General features: G+C 41.6%; 1 protein-coding gene across 1 annotated transcript in view; it reads left to right on the top strand.

Annotated features, from left to right (window-relative positions):
* CCDC178 (coiled-coil domain containing 178) overlaps positions 1-23,667 on the top strand; it is a 320,921-nt gene that overhangs the window by 118,580 nt on the left and 178,674 nt on the right. The window contains exon 14 of the mRNA XM_067553881.1: positions 17,085-17,198. Within this exon, the coding sequence (XP_067409982.1) occupies positions 17,085-17,198 (114 nt within the window). The remainder of the gene's footprint in view (positions 1-17,084; positions 17,199-23,667) is intronic.

Genomic DNA, 23,667 nt, shown 5'->3' on the forward strand with positions numbered 1-23,667 from the left:
GTAGCATCCCTAGTAAAGGACATGGTTAACCCATCAGACGGGAATTCCCCCCCTAAGAATCCAATAGACAGGAAAATGGAAGCCACACTCTGAAGGGATTTTGAAATTTTCTCAGCTACCTTCAGTGCATCCTGCCAAACGAGCAAGTGCTTTCACCTCAGAGATATTCAGAGTGGCTATATGCTCATTGGCTAACATCTTTATCAGACACCATAAAGTCCATAAAGTGGACTTTGTTCTTTGAGTAGTGTCCCAATGGGTGCTTTACTGTAGGTGTGCTTGCATCCCTGTGCTGCTGATTGGAGAACTTTGGTAGCAATCTCTGTTAGGGCCGCCCATGTGCTTTCTCTCTTCACGCTCTGCCATAAGGCTGGTCAGCATGTGCGGGCTAACCCCCCTCAGTTCCTTCTCATCCTCCCCTAGTTAGAGACAGAGCTATTCATAATCGGTTAGGAGCAGTACTTTTGATTTGCATTTCTGTAGTTAGTTAGCATCCTATTACTTGTAGTACTTTTCCTTTTTCTTATATTTCTCCTTAAAAAACCAAAAAACCCTTTATTTTTCCCACTTCTTTCCTCCTTGGGGATCCTTCCCCCAATGGGGTATGCCTGGTTCACTGGGCTTCAAGAAGTGCTGTCTTGCAAAGAGGCAATCTTTGTCCCAGACAAGCACTTCCAGTGCATTCACTGCCTCGGAGAAGGTCACATTCAACAAAAGTGTGGTCTCTGCCAGCAACTCAGGCCCTCATCTCATAAGGATAATCATCTCAGGCAGATTAGCTTCATGGAGGTGGCTCTGACCCTCTCTGGACCCGTGTCACGAGTCACCTGGCAGATGTGAATCTTCCCCACAGCCCTCCATATCTAAAGGCTGTGGGTCAAAGAAGCAAGCCGCTGGCCACTCTAACAAATCGTCAAAAAAGAGAGCAGTAAGTTCCCACTGTGAGCCCCATGATAGTCACAAACACTCTCTGGCATGTTCGGTATCCTCGGTACCTTCTTAGTCTGGTACCTATGGTGCATGGAAGTCCTCCATGGCAGATACCATTGATAAGCCTACGGACCTGATGGGCATAGGCACTAAGGCAACAGCATTGTGGGATAACGACAAGAGTAAACACTCTTCTAGGAAATCATTGTTGGTATATGATCTTACATCAGTATTGTCATCAATGCTTCATTCAGCAGCAGAGCAACCAGTACAGACAACCAGTACAGACCTTTCGGTACTGCCAATGGCACCGTGTTGGTTGATACCACCGGAATTCTGACACTCTAGGGACCTCCATGTATCTGACATACCGGAGTCTCCTCTTCTTGGTGCCGGGACCTCCACACCAAGTCTTCACCTGGCATGGGAGTCTTCCCTGTTGCCCTGCTGTGCTCCCCTGTTCTCCAGTGAGGACGTGGATAGTGAACCTGAGGAAATGGCATCAGTATTCTTTCCAGGCTACTTACGGTGCCCAATATCAACAGGGCCCTCAAGCTTCCCCTGAGATGCCCCTACCCGCACCATCTTGCTATGGTCACACATGGGCACCACCACGACTTCTATGCCACCACCACCCCAGTGGCCATACAGGGATCCTTGGGCTGCATATTGCCCTTATGCCTCTTGAGTTTCTGTCCCCACCTGGGAAACCTTGAGGTGCACTCCTTTGGCCATGGCATCCAGAGCTTCTGAATCTCCAGATGAAATCATGGAAGAACAGAAGGGCAGTGTTGAGGAAGAAGTGACCCCCTGAGGACCATATCCTCCTCCTCCCTGGATGAGGCCATCATTCCTCCCCCACCATCTCTGGCTGATGATTTTCACCTCTTTCAGGACCTAGTGAAGAGAGTAGGAGACATTCTCCAAATACAACTAGAAGAAGTCCAGGACACCCATCATCATCTTCTTGATCTATTCCACTCATCCTCTTCCTCATCCTCTTCGGAGAGCCACATCCATGAAGCTAGTCTGCTTGAGCTCCCTATCCTTATGAGATGGGGGCCTGAATTGCTGACAGAGACCACACTTTTGTTGAATGTGGCCTTCTCCACAGCCATGCTTCCATTTCAAATCACCAACTACCAAGCCCTGGTGACTGAATACAACTACATAAATTATTCACAACTGAACGATTTTACAGTTTTATTGAGCAGCTGTCTGAGTCACATCACAACCAGTTTAAGGCCATCATCCAGGAGGGACACTTAGTAGCAAAGACAATGCTACAATCTGTCCTCAACGCAGCCTACACAGAATCCAGATCCATTTCCATGGCGGTGGTGATGTGATTTGTGTCATGGCTCCATTTGTTGGGCTTCCCAAAAGAAGTACAGTCAACTGTTGAAAATCTTCCCTTTGAAGGTACTAAATTCTTTGCAAAAAACACTGATGCCTCTCTTCCCACCCTGAAGGATTCTTGAGCCACTCTCCATTCACTGGGCATCTACACACCAGGACAAAAGAGAAAATTTAGTTCACAGCCCCAGCAGAAACCATTCACTTCCTAATACCTGGCTTAACATTACTATGGCCGCAGAGGAAGAAGAATAAATTTTCAAGGCATAAATCATCTGGCCCTCAACCTTTCTCATCCCAGCTGTCTACATCCAAACACCAATTTTGATGTGTTGGTCGAGGTGTCAATAGACCACTCCTCCCAACTGCTACAGCCGACCACCACTATCCATCCATTTGGTCACTGGTTGGCAGCATTCCGCAGCACCTGGGAATGCATAACATTGGACCGATGAGTCTTAGAGATTGTTCGCTATGGGTACTCTATACATTTTACCTCTGTCCCTCTTCAGGAACCCTTCTCATGAGAGTTTACTATGATGAGGTAGATCATCTTCTCCAGTTAGGAGCCATAAAACCAGTACCTCAACATGTACAAGGGAAAGGGTTCTACTCTCTCTATTTCCTAATACTCAAGAGGAAGGAGGTTGGAAACCCATATTAGACCTCAAAGTTCTCAACAAGTTTGTCAAAGCTCAAGATGGTCACTCTAAGAATGATCATTCCAGTGTGAAATAGGGAGACTGGTTTTTGGCCCTCAACCTTCAGTTTGCCTACTTTCATATCTCAATCCTATGGACTCTCAGATGATTTCTCAGATTCACTTTAGGACAAGACCACTACCGGTACAGGGTACTTCCCTTTGGGCTATCATCGGCCCTGAAAGTATTTCCAAGGCACTCTCAGTAGTGGCTGCACAGTTTGCTCCCAAGGGATCATGATTTACCCTTATCTGGAAAATTGCCTCCTCAGGGACTGATCTCTCCAAGAGGCTCACCAAGTCACCAAAGCTGCAATGCGCTTTTTTGCCAAATTGGGCCTACAGCTCAACACCCAAAAATCAGTCCTTGTTCCAATGCAACACCTGGAATTCATAGGTGCTGACCTCGACTTGTTACAGGCCAGAGCTCTCCTTCCTCAACATAGATTCCTTTCCGTGTCCAAACTCACAGAGACCATTCAAAGCAGCCCAAAAATATCAGCCAGGCACGGCCTCCAACTCTTGGGGCATGTGGTAGCGAGAACAATAGTGATACTGCATGCCCGACTTCACGTGATGCCTCCAGATGTGGTCAGCTCAGTTTACAGACCAAACGGGGCAGACTAGACAAACCCCTGTCACTACCCATAAGGAGCACCCATAAGGACACTACTTGAAGAAGAAGAAGTTACTCACCTTGTGCAGTAACGATGATTCTTAGAGATATGCGTCCCTATGGGCGCTCCCCATCCTGCCTCCCTCTCCTTTACTTTGGAGTTCTCGTCAATGACTCTGCGATAGAGAAGGAGCTGAGGGGGGTTAGCCACTATGTGCTGACTAGCCTTGTGGTGGAGCACTAGGAGAGACAGTGCATGTGCAGGCCTAATGGACACTGCTACCAAAGTTCTTCAATCAGCAGCACAGGGCTGCAAGCACACCTACAGTGGAGCACCCATCAAGGGACACATCTCGAAGAACCATCATTACTACAAAAGGTGAGTAACTTCTGTCCTCCACAGAGGCCTCTTTCAGCAGAAAGGTGCTGCAGGCGGTGGCCCAATAATAGTATTGCCTTTTGAGCAACTTTTCAAATAAGTGGGATTCCCTTCCTATGTCGTTCTCTTTTTCCTTATCCCTCTTTACTTCTGTTCACTGCTTGCTGCTTCCCAAATATAACAGAATTGTGGGAGACGTTGAGCTGCAGAATGGAAAATTTCTTATCTAATAATTTCCTTTCTGCTAGTATCTCCCACAGCTCTACCCACACTAGATGGTTTCACTGCCAAGGGTCAGCTTTTTTATTCAACTGTTACCATGTAGGCTGTTTGCCTGTTATACATAGCTATCGAGCTGGCATTGAGGTTATTGTTAATATCTTTCTGTGAGCCTTACACCATTTTGGAATGACTCCCATGGTAGTAAGTGGGAGAAAGAGGCCTAGCTAGCACGAACGACTTTAAACTGCCCAGCCCAGACATAACAGAATTGTGAAAGATTCTGCTAGCAGAAAGGAAATTATCAAGTAAGAAATTTTCCATTTTGAAACTCAGTGTCTACTGTCATTTAAATAATTATTGTCCGACCTCCTGTAATTTCCAGCAACTGTGAAAATTTAAATGCATAAAATTTGGGGAAAAAACGCTTAAACTCAATAATTTAATGCTACTGTGAAAATTTAAATAAATAAATATCTATAAATGTTTTAAATAACTGATACTATCCGTCGAAATCATAAAAAAAAAATTTGCTCCTGCCATGCCTATAGTATCCCTGGGCAGCAGCCAAAAGTATACTAAATTCTATGTGCCCATGACTGCAGTAGCAGTATAGGTCAACAAGGCAGGGAAGGCACAGGCACACAAAAATATCAGTAAGAACAAAGAAACTTAAGTACTAGTGGCATACCAGAACGTAGATGCCATTTGAAAATCAGGAAGATGTTGTAGCATTTAAGATTCAAGCAGCCAACGCCACACCAATTGTAGACTCAGTCCATAGCATTGTTCTGAAGTGAGACAGAAACACACAAACTCAGCATCCTCATTTAGTGGATGATAAGCTTGTCACACTGCAGCAAAAGATACCGTTTATTTCTCTGAGCATGGTACATCACCCACTGTGCTCAGGAACCATAAATATTCCAATGTATTGTCCCTAAGTGTGGAGAGCGATGTTAGTGACACATCATCAAGCACTGCTTCTCCCTCCTCTTTGTCCTTTTCTTTCTGTGACCCTAACAGCATCCCAATGCAAGAAGGCAAGGGGCTCATTGATATCTAGTAGTAAATTTCAGCTGGCCTGACCAGTTTAGTGTATCCCAACTCACTAATGTCATAATCTGTATCTTGAAGGTGTCATGTAAGATATTAACAGAAAACTAATAACATACTGATCATTAATATTATTGTGTGGTGCATGGACTGAGAACAAATTCAGAATTAGAAACATATTGGAAATTATGTTATCAAAGTGTGGCTGCCAGGCAGTGCTAAAGTTACCCCACCCCAGACAAAGGAATGTGATTCTGCCACCTTGAAGGTATTTCCAAGATATGTTAAGAGACAATGGGAATGCAATTTACATAGATGGTAAACAGGACTATCAAGCCAATAAGAGTAGAAGATATCCACTCAGCATCACAGCAGGGTGAGGAGATTGCAGAAAACAGAACAATTTGCATTTTAGCAAACACCAGCAGCGGAAGAAATCAGCATGGAACTTCCTTCATCACCAGACTCCTTGTCACTTCCCTCACAGATTGAATGTACTTTGAGGGGTAATCTTCAGAAGAATCCATTTCAAAGATGCACTGGGCTATAAAAAAGAGGGGCAAAGAACCCTAAGTTATCTTTTACCTAAGAAAATAAAGGAACCTAACACTTTGTACTTTGTGGGAGATCCTGACCAGGGGTGGTCGGTAATCTTGCTGAAAGGTAGATGGGTAAGAAAACTATCTTGAACAAAATCTGTGGCTTGTCTTGTTAAGTTTTAGCCTCTATAAATGTTTCTTTTTTTTATTTGCTTGTAACCATTTCTTACTCTATCCTTTATACATGAATGCATTTAAAATCCTATCTCCTTTTGTTAATAAACTTGTTTTTCTTTTAATCTAAACCAACCCAGTACTGTGTTTGATTTTAAATGAATGTTAACTCCAGTGAATGTGGCAAGCTGCTGGGTATTGTATCTTTAAAGGGACAAATGAACCTTAATATCTCTCTGAATGATCCAGGAGAGGGTTGAAAGGTTTTGGGAAAATTCTTGACTGGGATGAGGGCATTGGGGTCATCTTGCTTGGTGTGACCAAGGCTGGTGGAGGCCAGCATGTGGCAATGGTGTAACAAGCAGTCTGCTGAAATCAGAATTGCTGTGTCAGAGCTGCTTAACACACACATGCTCAGAGCATACTTCTATGCTGGCTGGAGGTATTCAGACAAGAGAGCAGTAGCAACAGAGCATTTTGAGGCACTCAGAGGTTACAGGGCAGGCAGTAATACAACCCCTCAGTGGTCTGAATTGCACTCCAAAATATAACACTGTCATCTTATTGCTCCCTCAATATTAATAGTATTATACTTATGTCTTTGCTCCTAAGAGCAGCAGTACCATTCTTTTTCGAGTGGTGTCCCCGAGGGTGCTCCACTTTGGCTGTTGGTGCATCCTCATGTCCTCAATTGGAAATTTCTAACAGCATTGCTCATCCTGGTTCCACATACGTTGTCCCTGTCTCGCAGCGCCTTTGGCACCTCGCTTGGCGCGTGCGCAACCCAGCCCCCTCAGTTTCTTCTCAACCAGCTGCAGTCCAAGACAGAGCTCTCAGCAGTTCAGGTCTTTAGCTCATTTTTAGCAGTTAGATAGTTAGTCAGTTAATTATCTTTCCCCGTTTACCTAGTTAAAAACAAAAACAAAAAAGCCCTCAACCAAACAAAAAAAATTTCCCTCATAGATTAGAATAGGTTTCTCCTCAGGGAACAGCTGTTATGCCTTGTTCACCAGGATTTAAACAATGCCATGTCCTGCAGGGATACAATACCAGCATCAGACGGACACTCTTAATGTGTCCGATGTCTGGGAGAGGTGCATGTACCACAAAAGTGCACCCATTGCAAAAACTTAAAATCGAGAGTCAGAAGGGACAGGGACCTCCGACTTAAACACATACTAATCGAGAAGTCATTGAGACTGACCTCAAATCCTGGCCAACAAACCTGCACAGAGGTCTTCAGAAACCTCATCATCCGAATCCAAAAGAGCACAATCCTCAGGAAAATCTACGAGAAACAAGCCACAACCCCTCTTGAGAGAAAACCGGCAAAAAAGTAAAGTTGTCAGCAAAATCGCTCTCATCAATACCAACTGTGCCACAACTAAGCACATTTAAGGCATCGAGATCCTCTGGTACCATTTGTTTAGTGGCACCAAAAGACACACAATGCACTGGTGCAGAGTTGAGAGTCAAAACCAAACTGACTTCCTTCACTATGGCACTGACAAAACAAACTGCACCAAGTCCATTAACTCAGATCAATTCGCCTCTGACTGCCTCGACAACTACGTTGGCACTGACAGTGGTAACGGCACTGACAGCAGCACCAACTCCAACATTGGCACTGACCCCTTCAACAGCACCAGGTAACCTGTGGTACTGACGTTGGCAATGGCAGAAACATTGGCACAGAAAAACACATCAAAGCGGCACTATTTCCACCAGAGAGAGAGACCCATAATTTCCACACCACAGTTGTCTCTATTCGGCATGGACAGATCTCCAGTGCACATCGCACTGGACCAGGCTCCCTCTCCTATACCATTCTCAAGTGACGAAGAGGATGAGGCAGAAGAAGGGGTCTTTTCTCTTCTCAACACTCCTCACCTATCAGACCAAATACCGAATCCATGAAATATAGATCCCACACCAGACACCAGATGCAACCATGGTATGGACCACCATGGTTGGGACCATCCAAACCTTTCCCAATGCAATGGCCCAATTGGGATCCCTGGTCTGCTAATACAAAACAGTATAGCAGACTCCCTAGCTCTTACAGGGAAAAAATTAGATCATTATCATGATCAATCCCACCCACCTCAGAACCACCACCCAAAACATCTGAGAGAAAGGAGAGTATCAAGTAAGATCCATCACCTCCAGCTCATAACTCATCATCTTCACCAGAAGAGGCAATAATACATCCACTTCCTACAACTGCAGATGACTTCAAGCAGATCCAGGACTTATTCAAAAGGGTGGTGTGGAACCTTGAAATCCCTCTTGAGGAGGTGTCTGAAACACACTACAAACTGCTCCACATTCTTCACACTTCTGCCTCATCAAAAATTGCCCTACTGATTAATGACGTACTATTAGAACTGGCCATCAACATCTGGCAAACACCAGCAACTATTCCATCTACGTGTAAGAGGGCTGACAAAAAATATATTATGTTATCCATTTGAAGGGTATGGACTTTCTTTTCATCCACCTCCTACCCAACTCTCTTGTTATAGAGGCAGTTAATCAGTGGGGCAAACAGCCCCAATATAGATTCATGCCTCAGGATAAGGAATGGAAAAGACTAGATCTATTCAGTCACAAAGTATATTCATCTTCTACTTTGCAACTCCCTATAGCAAAGTAGGCCACATTATTATCAAATTATGACCACAACAACTATTCCAACATCATGGAGTTTATTAATGATATTTCTGAGGACAGGAGAGAACAATTTAGAGCACTTGTTAACGAAGTACGTCTTGTGGCCAGAGCCACTCTACAGGCCTCTCTTGACGTAATCAATACAGCTGCAATGTCAACAGCTACGGCAGTGGTCATGCATAGGGCATCTTGGATCCTCTTCACCAGACTGCTGAATGAATTACAAGCCACGATAGAGGATCTCCCCTTTGACAAGGAAAAACTTTTCTCTATAAAGACGGATGAGGTCCTCCACACCATGAAGGACTCATGGGCCACATTGTGTATACTTGGCATATATATACCTGCAAGAAGGAGAAAACAACATAGGTATCAGCTATATCAATGCAGATACCACCAGTGCATTCAACAACAAAGACATTATGAACCAGAACGTAACAAACAAAGATTACAAAGGCTACAGCAAAACCATCAACAAACTTCGACGTCACAACCATCATCCATGAAACAACAATTTTGAAAATGTGGTCGAGGGTCTGAACTACCTCCCTCACCGACCAGTGCTGACAACATCAAGCATCCACTTTGGACATTGACTACACCCTTTTCAACACTGGTGGGCTTCTAATACAATGGAAAAATGGGCATTGGAGATTGTATGCTCAGGATACTCCATCCCATTCACCTCTACCCCTCCCATCCAACCCCCTTCTCCGTCCCTCTTCAGGGACCCCTCTCACAAACACCTATTAAGAGAGGAAGTGAATCACTTTCTACTTCTAGATGCCATAGAACGAGTACCTGTACAACACAGAGGAAAGGCATTTTATTCTCACTATTTTTAACCCCCCCCTCCCCCCCCAAAAAAAACGGGAAATGGAGTTCCATTTTAGATCTCAGAAGGCTCAACAAGTTCATGAAGATATGATTATTCAGGATGGTCATACTATCTACCTTAATACCAGCACTGGAATGGGGGGGACTGGTTTTCAGCCCTCAACTTACAAGTTGCGTACTTCCATGTAACAACTCATCCAGCACACAGAAGATTCCTCAGATTTATGCTGGGAGAAGACCACTACCAATGCAATGTACTACCCTTTGGCATTTCCACAGCACCAAGGATATTTAAAAAAATGCTAGCTGTAGTAGCAGCATACCTAGACAACTGCCTGATAAAAGCACAGAACCAGATGGAAGCCATTGAAGTCACTCAATGGACAATATCACTCTTTCAAGACCTAGGACTAAAAATAAACATACAAAGGTCCACTTTGAAACCAGTACAACAACTGGAATTCTTAGGTGCTCACCTAGACTTATTAAGAGCCATTTCCAGAGAAAAGGTTTTCTCATTTCCAGAGAAAAGGTTTCTCACCATAACCAACTTAATATAATTGGTAATAAACAGCCTAATCATAACTGCACGCACATGTCTCCAACTTCTGGGACACATGGCAGCCACCACATTTGTAGTGCGACACATGCAACTACGCATACACTGCCTCCAGGGCTGGCTTACAACTGTCTCCAAGCCACACAAACACAGCCTAAACAAAAAACTTATAATGCCGAACAGGGTCAAAGATTCCTTACGATAGTGGACACAACCAATCAACACGTGCTCAGGGATCCCATTCTCACAGGAATCATCCTCGATTACAATTATGACAGACACATTCTTGATAGGATGGGGAACTCATCTATGGAATCATACGATCCAAGGTTGATGGTCCCAAACCAAAAAAGTCTCCATGTAAATTTACTGGAAACGCTGCACAGTATGCAGCACATGCACTTATTTAGGATACATTCATTTATGTTACCAACAAAAGAATTTACAAAACCGCACAAGGGGTCAGAACACATTCCACCAGCAATGTCTACTTCTATAGAATTCCTCAACAACATACCACTCGTCGACACTTAAATCAGCTACTTGGGCTTTGGAACATATGTTCACAAAACATTATGCCATCAATCAGGCGTCAATTTCAGACACCTTGATAGGCCTAACAGTATTATTATCTATTACTCAAGCAACTCTGAAGTCCCTCCCATCCAATGAAAGGTACTGCTCTAGAGGCACTTGAAGTGGAGCACCCACAGGGACACCACTCGAAGAAGAAGATGGTTATTCACCCTATGCAGTAACTGAGGTCTTTGAGATGTGTTTCCCTATGGGTGCTCCAATACCCACCATCCTCCCCTCTACTTTGAAGTTCAAGGCAAGGACTCTATGATAGAGCAGGTCATGCACAACCCATACTATCACTGTTAGAAATCTCCGATTGAGGACGTGCCAACACCTAAAGTGGAGCACCCACGTCTCAAAGAACCTCAGTTACTGCACAGTAACCTTCTCTTTTTTCATCATACTCTGTATTCTCTTAACTGGTATCATGGAGGCTTTCAGAAAGAAAAATAGCAAACCAGACTAATGGTTATAGTATTAGTTCCTACTACGATTCTTATGTATTCCTTTCAGTTTTTCTCACACCACTGTGCAAGATATGACACACAAAAGGCAAGGGACAGGATCTACACCTTTTTCAGTTGTGGAGGGCACAAATTGTAGGTGATAGATTGATTTTTTTTAAATATCCCTTTAAGATCTGTCTTTTCTAAACAGTACTGTTCTAAAATTTATTGTAGGATCCAAAAGGAAAATTCCAAACTTCTGAAGGAAACTGTTGGAGCTGTCATTTGTTGCGCAGCTACTATATAAATAGACATGATTCCACCTCTGTCCTCAATGGCCCTCTGAATTAGTTCATAGAACCATAAAATCTAGAGCTGGAAAAATTTGTTAGCTCATCTACCTGCCAAGACAGGATTGATTTCTATGTATATATATTGGTATATGGTCATTTGTCCAATCTAGTTTTAAATGTGCCAAGTAATGGAACCATTGTTTCTCTTGAAAAAGTATTACACAAGTTATTAAATCATATTCTCAGGAAGTGTTTCCTGGTTTTCAGCCTAAATTTTCCCTTTCTTAATTTCATCATTCCTCCTATCATCGCTTTTGGGATGCACATGTACTCAGCCGGAATATCCTAGAAGAATTGTGATCTTTGCAGTCATGCTTATCTGAATATTTGCTCTTGAGGCTGTATAAAGAATTAAGGACTCATCTTCACATAGTTGCTTTCTTAACTATTCCATTAATCAGATTACAGCTCCTTGCCCTTTTCCTAGCTTCATAATGACTTTACCTTTACAGTAAGTTTAGGATGGCATTTGTCATTACTTTTTCTAGTTTTTAATTTTCCCTATGTAAAACAAAAAAGGAGGAAAGTAGTAGTTTCAATTCCTGGTAATTTATATATTAAGTTAGGCTGGACAGGTTAGTAGAGTCACCAGCATGATTGGTGATTGATCTCTTTGGTTGCAATGTAGTTTGTCTGCTTTGTATTGGATCCATCCTTGCAGATCTTGAGGACTTATGAAGCACTACACTTCCATGAGAGTGAAATGTCATTTGTGGACCAACATGTTCACTGCCTTCTGTACTTCTATGAGGGGGTACTCCCAGAAGATACACTTCCTTTTTTGTTCTGGATACAGCAGAAGCCCATAAGAAGAAATAGCACTGTCGGGGTCTTTCCGCAGAAAGGAAATACAGTAGAATTTTCCTTCCCATCAGTTCCAGTTAATCTAAGCACTTTGGCAAGTTTGTCATCCTCATGATCAGCAAAGTGCTTAGAGGCATCTCAAAAGTATCCTGGCTGGTTGGGTCTTCTCCCTGCTTCTTAGAAGCACAGTGGATTGGAACAGGATGCTACTGAGGGTTCTGGACTTTTGGTCAGATGTGGAGAGGAGATATTATGGAAGAAACATCACTGACATCATAATTGGAACTGAGGAATCATAGGCACCATAACACCAACAAAGCCACTTTGCAGAGAGAGGGCTGAAACTGGCGTGGGGGACTGATGCAGGTTGTAAGGGATATATGGGACACATATGCCTTGAATGATTAATAATTGATGGTTCCTTCTGGCCCTCAAAAATTGGTAGAGCTATTCACCTCTGTTTATCCCAAAATAAGATTCACTTATGAAGACAATCAGAAAATGGTTCATGTAACGTGAGATACTTTGTCTAATGGCCCACAGATCAAGCCAAGGTAAGCTATACCAAGTGCATCAGCAAGCCTTTGAGCATCTTTATGCTTACCTGGCACCTTAATCATTAGTAGACTCACCTGCAACCTTATTTTGCTTGCCACAGGGATAAACAGAAGATACAGTGAACACGCTCCTCCTGGAATTCCATTCTCTCTACTTTGAATCTTCTAAGAAACAAGTTTGCCAAGGTGATCAAGAGCCCCCAGCCAGTCATGCCTCAAAGTCTCTTTATTCCTGGTCTTTTGTTTTTTTCATGAGGCAGCATAAAACATAATTTCTTCAGAAAAATCAGTGTTAGATATAATTTTAAAATGGGATTCCAGTTCATACCCATTCTCAATCCCCATTTTTGTGTATCACTTTCTTGAGAAGGAGCTGAAGAACAAAGTAATGTCCCTTCTCCATTTAGGAGCTATAGAGGAAGCCCTGCAAGACTCAGGAAGTGGTCTCTGCAGTATTGGTTGATAGCCTATGTATTATCCTCAGCAGAATAACTTAGAGCTTGTCTACATTTGAAATGCTACAGCAGCACAGCTATGCTTCAGAATAAACACAGCCTGTGCTAACGGGTGGGGTTTTGCCATCATTGTAGTTAATCCATCTCCCTGAGAGGTGACAGCCAGGTCAATGGAACCTGACGTTGTCTACACTGGGGGTGAGGTTTGTGACGTTCCCCAGGATAGAATCTGGACTGCTGAACAGCAGTGTTCCCTTAAACCCTGTAGCCTGCGGTGCCTTTTACACTGCTATACTGTCAGAATAGCCACTCCTGTTCTGCTCACGCAGCCTTTAGCAAGCAAATTCACTCCCAGCTAAATACATGAGCACCCTGACCAGTCATTCATGAATTACATACATTGTGACACTAATAAATTCTTAACTCCAGACTTTCCCTCAGAAATGTGTGTCTTGTAGTGTCCAGCACACTACTGAACAGTGCAAATTCATAGAAAGGCCATAATTTCATCAAAGGAAAATGATATATGTATCAGCTGTGCTAGCCCAAATGGTGTTTCCCCACATTTCAATGCAAACACACTGGCTAAGATAAAGCAATAAGATAAGATTATTAACTTCAGAAAGATAGATTTTAAGTGATTATAAGTATTGATGCATAAAGGCCAGGATTGGTTACAAAAGAAAATAAAAGAATAATTCACAAACTAATACCTAACTTACCAAGCTAAGTGAACTTTAAAGCAAAGGTTTTGTCTCAGCATATGCTGTTGTAAATTTCACAGGCTGGGTCTCCTTACAGCCTGGGATCACTCTCCTTTGGTTCAGTTCTTTGAGAGTCATTGATGTCATGAGCAGAGAGATGGGAGGAGGAGAGATGAAATGGAGACTACTGTCTCTCTTTCTTATATCACCCTCCCCTCTGAGGATTACCCCCAACTGAGGTGCAAGAGACAAGTAGTCTGTTGCGGATGAGAGGGTTGAACGGTCTCTGTGATGAAATGTAAATTTCTTGTTTACATCTTCCTGTTGCTGAAGAATGGCTGCTTAAGCTACTCTTTAATATCTGGCTGGGGTGCTAGTATGTCTTTGTCTCTGAAAAATTGGTTTGGACCTGCTTTTGTAACTCTGGAACATGTTACAATAGAAACTTATAGAAACTTATAACTTTTCATACAATGTTGGTACATATATTTTACCAGGACAATAATCTTCAGCTGATTATGAGTTTTCAAATGATACCTCACATGGCATACTTTGTACAAAATTTATCATAGTTTTGTAAAAGTGGTGCCTTAACTACATCTCTCAGGAGTGTAGATTTTTCATACCCCTCAGTGATGTAGCTGAGTCAACTAACGTTTTAGTGAAGACGAGGCTTTAGTCCTTGAGGATCATGCCACAGAACACAGTAGACTTGCTATTAACGTAGATGATGCTGAAAACATCAGCAAGGCATGTGTGTGCGCGAAGGGGTGGGGGGACTTTCAGTTATTCTCAAGCTTCCACAGTGATTGCAACATGTCCTTCTAGCATACCTTGTGAATTTTACTTAGTTGATCCTACAATTCAGGGTCTTTGAAACTGTGAGGAAATTGTAGTTCTGATCAGTTAGCTCAAAGTTTTGCTTATGCTTTTCGTCTCTTGATCAGAGTCAAATCTGTGCAAATCCTTGTAGATAATACCATTGCCATGTATTGTATGAACAGACATGCAAGAGCTCAACTTTTGTTCACTGTGACAAGAAGCTTTTTGGATCTGGGAAAGGTGTATGCTGCTACACTTGCCTAACAAAAAAAAATCTTAACGATCTGAATTGAAAATACAGTAATCAACATAAGTGGTTTCTCAAAAACATAATTACTGCTTAATCTTCTGAAAGTGGTTTACTCCTCAAACAGACTTCTTTGCTACCAAAGAGAATGCAAAGTGCCTTCAGTCCTGTTTGAGACACAACAGGGAACAAACCAGTTTATTTAAGGGATTTTTTTGTGTCCAGGATTGTAGTCAAGAGTTCCTGCATGGCTTTAACCGAAAGCCACACTACTTTTACAGAAAGTTCTCAGAAAAATATTACTCTTGTCTTGTGAATCTGTCAGATTCAGTTTAGATACATGAGTTGTGGTTCCCAAACCAAAGCCTTGGTATGAGAACTTCCATGATCCCTTCCAGCTCACATGAATCTTCTGTTGCAGAATCACAGTTAAGCTAATGTAGAGCTCCATCTCTACTGAAAAAAATGTTCCCAAGCAATCTCATCCACATTTTACTATCAGTTCAGTTTTCTGGCTGCTGAGTAAATGGTTTGTCAGTCTAGACCCTCCAATTTTTCTGTCTTCACATCCTACAGGTACTCCATTTTTCCTTTCTTCTCTTCTCTGTGTAGCCCCTATGTAATACTTCTGACAATATTTAAACTATCCAGTAACGCAGGCATAGAATACATTTTTTTAAAAGTATGTGAAAATAATTAGGAGAGTTTATTTGTGACCTAGATATAATAAGTCACAACTGCTACATAAAACTACAAAAGAGATACCTCTAATAGTTAATAGTATTTTCAAAACAACATGTTAATGGCAGTGACTAATGTTGTTAGCCCTTCCCTAAGTAACATTTAGTAGAAACAATGTGACATAGATCACATCATTAGTCTTCTGGAGATCTCGAGGGGTGTGGTATGAGTTATATATCCTTGTCTTTAGCTGTATATTTATTTCAGTCTTAAAAGCTTGGAAATAACATTAGCACAAGCAGGTTTATATCTGAATAATATTTTTAAAATGTTGATAATTTCAAGGAAGAACTTAAACTCTTTGATTAAAAATTGAAAGTATTGCAATTGAATCAGAATGTGAATGCTGTTTTGTTACTTACATATGATACATAATTTCATAAATTATCAAAGAAAAAACTTTGAATAACTTAAACATTATGCATTTTTGTTTATATACAGAGTAATTTACAAATGTTACTTAGTCATTATATACATTAATAACTACTTCTATCATTTAATAGTTTGCACTTATACTAATGATGTAAATGTTTCGTACAGCAGACATTAAAGAAACCTAATTTTCTGGATATGTTAATTAATAACACACTGGAATAATGAATTATGTAAAAATGAGAAATCCCAATATGCTATTTCTCTTGTAGTTTCTTAGTAGCTCTCCTAAGTACTATTTCCCTTGTCAGTTCACAGTCACTAAACCATAAGTATTTCTTGCCTCCCTTATACTATTTTCATGTAGCCTACTCAGAACACATATTTTGAAAACAATATTGTTGTAGCTGTGTTGATCCCAAGATATTAGGTATTATCTTTTATTGGACCAATGTCTTGATGAGAGACAAGCTTTCTAGCTCACACAGAGCTGAAGAAGAGCTCTGTGTAAGATCAAAAGCTTGTTTCTTATCAACAGACATTGATCCAATACAAGTTATTACCTCATCCACCTTGTCTCTCTATTTTGAACACAGAAAATATATTCTTTAACTGGCATAAACTCATAGAACCATGAGGAGGAAAAGGGTTTTTCTATAATCAGTGGTGAAACAGTGATATTTTTCTATATGACAGTGTACAATATGTGAATCAACATAGCTGGTGTGTCTGTTTAAAATGCTATGTTATGTAGTTCAGTGTTTCTGAATGCATATACATAAATATATAATGTGGCTACCAAATGAACTAGATGAAAAAATTGTTGCTTAAGTGAAAATAAAAATGAATTTATAAATGGAAACTTTTACAGAAGAGTATTTAATGGCTAATGTATTTTATAATTTCTCCAGAAAAAAGGACTGTTACTTTTGAATACTAACACAACTCTATGCATGTATTTTCCAGAAACTTTCCAATCTGAATCAGAGAATACAAGAACTAGATGAACAGAAGAAACAAACAGAACAACAACTGGAGCACAAAAAGAGTATCGTACAGAATCAATTAACTGATATACAGGTGAATAATGTAATATCTGGAAGTTGCTTTAAAACTGCAAATTTACTAGGTTTAATTCCAAAGGTTAACCTGTCATTTCTACTCAGTTGCTCTGAATGTATATACATATACTGTATATAGTATTTCTGTCTCTTGCTTGAACTAACCTATCAGGTTCATAGCCTTGGGACAGGGTAAAGTACAAAGCAGAATTGATATTGGGGTCATTGAGAAGTCCTCTGCTTTCTCCATTTGCTACACTGGCTCAGATTGCTTGGGGGGCTTTAGGAAAGCAATGGAGAAAATCAATAAAGGAAGAAAAAGATTTTGGCTGTAATAGAAATTGCCTGCTGATTACACTTTTGCTCAGCAGATGGCATCTTCTTGTAAATGATGGTTTGTATCTGCTATATTAGTTACTAAACTGTATAATCCACAAAGAGAATTATTTTGCATTTTATTACTGAACACCGCATTTTATATAAATATGGTTATAAGCAGGTATAAGAAATAAGCATTTTCTTTTCATGATTTTTTTTATTGTTATCCTTTCATTTGTGTAGCATATAAAACTAAGTAAGATATAGTATCAAGGATGAGTCATAGTTTATAGGTAAACAAAGAGAAAAAGCTTTTGTTTTAGCCATAGTAGCCTTTTTATTTCATGAATACTGTGGTTTTGATATGGAAAAACTCATCCCTTGCGCAGGAAAAAATTACATTAGGGACCAGGAAACTCAATGCTGATTTTTTAAGGTTGCTCCCTTTGAGCTGGGAAGACAGAGTTTATGTCTCCATCCTCTTAACGAATGTGCAGAGATTGAGATCTACCAAAGCTGTGGTTTAATAGCAGAAGAGGCATTGACATGATGGTCAAGCAACTGCACTGTTCTACAGGGCACTCTCTTCCTATGCTAACCCTTCCATATGTTTCCAATTAGCTGCTGTCCCCAAACCCATCAGGTGATGTTTCAGTTGGAGCAGTGTGTCATAGAATGTAGTGTGATATTATATTCTGTGAGGACATCTCCATAGATTTGAGTCCGTAACAACAATTCTATGAATAAAAATGTCACAAACTTAGCTGATATGGTATCTTGTAGCCCTGGAAGGCTAGCAACAGGAGTTTTAGACTGATGTAAAGTTGATTCTTCTTTGAGTACTGTCACTATGGGAGCTCTTCACCCATATAGGTGTGCATGTGTCCCCGTGCATCTTTGATCAGAGATTTTCAGTAATGATGCCTGTTCGGCCTGCACTTGTGCCCAGCACATCCTCATGCCCCATGTCAAGTATATATAAGGCTGTATGGGTGAACTCAGCTTTGAGCTGAGATGGAGCATCGAGCATGGCCTCTTTACTTAGACTGTTCTTGGTATAGTATAGTTAGTTTAGTTTAGTTACTTGTTTGATGGGGTTGTTGCTAATGTTTTGTTAGTTTTTCTCCCTGATTGAGGGGTTGTTTTGGATTTTTTTTCTGTGATATGAGAGGATCCCCAGGCTCTAAGCAGTGTCTTTCTTGCCAGGCAACTATCCTGGTCAATGACAGCCTTTCTTGGTGTCTCTCCTGTTTGGGAGACACCAAAATCCTGAGTAAGTGCTCCTCCTTCAAAAGCAGATCTCAAGAAAATAGGGAGATCAAATTCAAATATTGATGATGGTGCAAGCCCTAACACTGGTCTCTGAACTGAATTCTGAGAAACCCCCTGTACACTGGCCTCTGAGCACACTTAGTGCCCTGTCTACTTCAGGGTCCTGGTCACTAAGAGCCTCAAGAGATACTATTGCTGCTACCCGCCCATCTCTTGGTCTCGGTCACTGAAAGTCTCAGGAAAGTCAGCATCTACCTCAGTATCTGCAGTATAGAGATCTTCACATTCTAGGGGCTTGTTCACACTTACTTGGAAATTCGGCGGCAGTCAACGGGAGTTACGCAAACCACGCAGAGTAGTTTGCATAACTCCCGTCAACTGCTTCAGCGTTCCCGTCGGCTCAGTGCCACGCTAGTTGAGGGGGTGGACTTATTCACTTGACTCCCTCATTGATTGAGCGGGTCTATATTGACTGCTCAATCGATCATGAAAGATCGAATTTGCTGCCACCAGTGTAAACGTAGCCTAAGTCTCTGGGTACTGACATGAAAAGTAGGAGTACTATATCTCCTCCTAAGAAGTCTGAGTCACTGACTGAGAAGAATGTTCTGAAGACCTCAGTTCCCAGAGGGAATTCTGTTGAGGCTCCCTGTGGCTCCAGTACTGTGAGGATATCTAAGGGGTCCTCTAAGAACCATTCTGCTACCAAAGAGGATTTGGTACCGAAGACAACTTCTCTGCCCCAGGGTCTCTGCCATTCTGACCTTAGGGAAAATCCAAATATGGTGGTCAGTTAAACCCTGAGAATGTGGACAAGATCCACCAGGCAGATACCTGGGAAAGAAATCTCTGTAGTAACTCAGAACCCTCCCCATCTAGTGTCCTGTTTCTGACCATTGGGGATTTTTGCTACTGGCAGTTGCTGATGGGCCACATGCCATTGTAGGCAGTCCCATCATACCATCCCTTCCATAAACTTATCAAGCTCATCCAGGATGAACAAGTATCACCTGCCCTGGAGAACATTGACAATGATTCTTCTGACTCACAGATTTCAGTGCAGAGTTCTCCTGTTTATTCTGTGAGACACCATTCTCCTGACCATTCTGAGAGGATAGATGACTTGAACCACATCTACATGGTATGATCAACAAAGGATACCTCCTCCTATGACCCGTGGGCCCTATATCACCAACAGTTCATGTGGGCCCTGAAACATACTCGTAAGGAGCATAGGCAGAGCCATTCTCCCCAGTCTTCACTCCCACCGCGTCAACTTGAACCATTAGAAGAGACCTTTGAAGAGCAGGAAGCAACAGCTGACAAGGAGGCCACACCTTGCACAAATATTTTCTCATCATAGCCAGATGAGGCTGTAATGCCTATACCATCTTCCATGGCAGATGAACTCAGACAGTTTCAGGAGCTGACAAAACTCATTGTTTATGCTTCATATCTTCTTAGAAGAGTCCAGATTCTCAATTTAAATTCATGGATATTTTACATACTTCAGCTTCTTCACATGTGGCCCTCCCTGTGAATGAGGCTTTGCTAGAGCTTCCTAATATAATCTGTAAACATGCTGACAAAAATATTATGTTCCAGCCAAGGACTCAGAATTTTTATTTTTACATCCAACACCAAATCCTCTGGTGGTGGATGCAGTTAATGAACACAATAGACAACACAGTAGCATGTCTATCCCTTACAACAAAGACCAGAAGTGACTCCAGATCTTTGGTCATAAGAATTACTCCTCTACAAGAGTGCAATTCAGAATATCTAACCATCAAGCACGCATGTCAAAGTATGACTGTCTGAATTATAATAAAGTTAACACCTTTATTGAGCATTTGCCAGAGGAGCACTGCAAGCAATTTAAGAACATCATAAATGAAGGGAGAAAACATCATTGTAGGCCTCCTTAGATTTGTCCGATACTGCAGCCCAGTCCATTTCTACTGTGATCATGATGCAACAAGCTTCTTGGCTTCAGTTGTGTGGCTTCCATAGAGAAGTGCAGAGAACTGTTGAGGACTTCCCTTTTGATGGTCTCAAGTTGTTTGCTGAGTCTACCAATGACTTGCTTTGAGGGCCACATTTAGATCCCTTGGGTTTTATATACCTGCAAATAAAAGGATATTTAGCAAGTCTCAGACAACTCAGAGATCTTGCCTAATTCATTTATCTATCTTCCATAGACCCTTTGAACTACCTGCCAAGAGGCTTAGGTATTCTAAAAAGAAGCTACATCTGCAATAGCTACCTCATCCCAGCCATCTGTTTTATCCAAGCATCAGTTTTGATAACTTGGGGTCGAGAGTCTGGACCATCGTTTCCACAAGAATTTGTAGCTGCGCTAATCCCATTCGCCTCCCCACCTTTGGATAAAACCTCTCCCAATTTCAACCTGCATGGGAGAGAATAACATCTGAGAATAACATCTGGTTATTCAATCTATTTAATCTCCATCCCAGTCCTCTTCCCCATGCTTTCAGCAACCCATCTCACAATCAGTAGCTGAGACACTAAGTCACTTCCCTTCTATGCTTAGGGACCATAGAACCATTTCCAGTCCAGTATAGAAGAAAGGGGTTTTATTCCAAGTACTTTTTGTTCCCCATAACAAATGAGGATGGAGACCAATATTACATCTCAGACATCCAAACAATTATGTGAAACAGCAGAAATTCAGGATAATGACCCTTGCAGCTATAATTCCCTCCTTAGATTCTGGGGATTGGTTTGTGACTTTCATTCTTCAGGATGCCTATTTTCATGTCACATTTCACCCTCTCACAAGAGGTTTCTTTATTTTACAGTCAAACACAATAATTTCTAGTTCCATGTGCTCCCCTTCGGACTCTCCTCTCCCCAAATGTATTCTCAGAGATCATGGCAGTGGTAGTTGCCCATCTACATTGATTAGGTATAATTGTTTTCCCTTACTTCAATGATTGGCTTCTCAGGGACCAATCTTAACCAGTGACAAGGTCTCTGTTCCATAGTTTAGGCCTTCAGCTCAATCTCGAAAAGTCTGTTTTGACACCAGTTCAGTGGATAGATTTTTATAGGAACTTTTTTAGATGCTGTGATAGCCAGGGCTTACATATCTGTGGACAGGTTCTCAAACCTGAAAAAACATATTGCAAGGATTCAGATAAGTTCTCAAAACTTGGCAAGAGTTTGTCTTCAGCTCTTAGGTCATATAGCAGCTTATATTTTTGCACCCCAACATATCAGATTAAATCTCCAGTGCTTCCAAGGATGTCTCAGGACAGTTTATAAACTGAACAAGCACAGTCTGGACAACCAGGTGTTTGTTCCCTGTCATGTTCTGGACTCGCTCAATTGGTGGAAGAGTCCTCTATAGGAATTAATTTCAGTCCTTTAGATCAAGCTTTTCTACCATTGTTATAACATCAGACACATCCCTCTTGGGATGGGGAGCATATCTGGGACCACACACCATTTAGGGCAAATGGTCTCCCTAAAAGAGTCATCTGCACATTAATAATCTGTAGTTGAGAGCAGTCAGGAATGCTTGCACGCATTTCTTTCTATTGGTCTGAGCCAAATCTTTCAAGATCATGACAGGCAAAGTAGTTTGTGTGTTCTACATCATTTTTCAAGGAAGAGTGTGTTCCCCCTCACTATGTTCTGACATGATAAAACTCTAGAATTTGTGCATAGCCAACCAGATTGTCGTGGAAAAGAATCACAGTGCTACATTTTAGAGTTGGATCGGGTGCAGCTTTAATTGTGACACACACAATCACATAATCATAGCTATGGGGAATACTATAGCCATAGGGAAAACCCAGGTGGCTATAGGGAAGTCAAGCAGCATGTCTGGATGCTGGGCAAATGTACTTCAACTGGCTAACAGATACAAAAGACTTATATAGGGGTTGCTTAGGTTCATTTACATGTTGATCGTATAGTGGAATTTGATTAACAATTTATACTTAACAGAAAAGACAATCACAATGCACAGTGGGGCACACCAGATGCCCTCACAGGAACCCCAATGAGTCACTTGATTATACAATCAGGTTTTCAGGGACCCTGGCTAACACCCGAAGATGGGTGGTGACACAATACTTGTTCAAATGCTAATTTGTATGGAGTAAGTCTCTATGGGGCCAGTAAGACAAAGGGGGGCAGGTACTGGTACTTATCAAAACAGTTGAAGTCTGTTCAGACTTCAATAAGGCTTAAGGCTCATAACAGAGACTTGCCTCTCGGGTGTGGTTCAGAGACCTCTTGTGTGACTTTAACATCTTTATCCTAATTTCAGTTGAGGCATTCTGTTAATGGTTTAGCCTGGGGCTTCTATTTCAGTTTCAGGCTACAACTTCAGGCCAGGCCTTCCATGACCAGTTTTAGGCCAAGCATTCTATTAATAAATGTAATGCTTATTTCTTTGATTCCACAAGATAATTCATCTCAGCTTCTTACCTTCTGGGTAAATAAAACATCGTGGTCTACGAACTCAGCAGACACTTCTCCCAGAGTTGGATTCACAAGTCCTCAACAGCATGTGTAACTTTTTGCCACCACCGCCAAAGCAAAGTGCAAGAAATGTTGCTCAAGAGGGGGACTCTATTCTCAGTCACTAGGAGATGCCTTCCTTATTTCATGAGTAAAGGTTCTTCTTTACACTTATCTACCAATACAGTTGCTCTTGAAACTTCTGACATGATCAAGCAAGACAAGGACAAGGTCATATTGACTGCACCTGCTTGGCTGAGACACGTTTGGTGTCCTTCCCTGAATTGACTCACTTCTCATCCACTGCTGACAATTCCAATCAGTTGTTGCCTGTTGTTTTAGGATACTAATCAGGCGCTTCATCCCAAACTGGAAGTTCTATGACTCCAGGTGTGGCTCCTTGA

The sequence above is a fragment of the Emydura macquarii genome, unplaced genomic scaffold (genome assembly GCF_026122565.2).
Source record: "Emydura macquarii macquarii isolate MOO-44397 ecotype Brisbane River unplaced genomic scaffold, CSIRO-AGI_Emac_v2 contig_1477, whole genome shotgun sequence".
Taxonomy (NCBI): domain Eukaryota; kingdom Metazoa; phylum Chordata; order Testudines; family Chelidae; genus Emydura; species Emydura macquarii.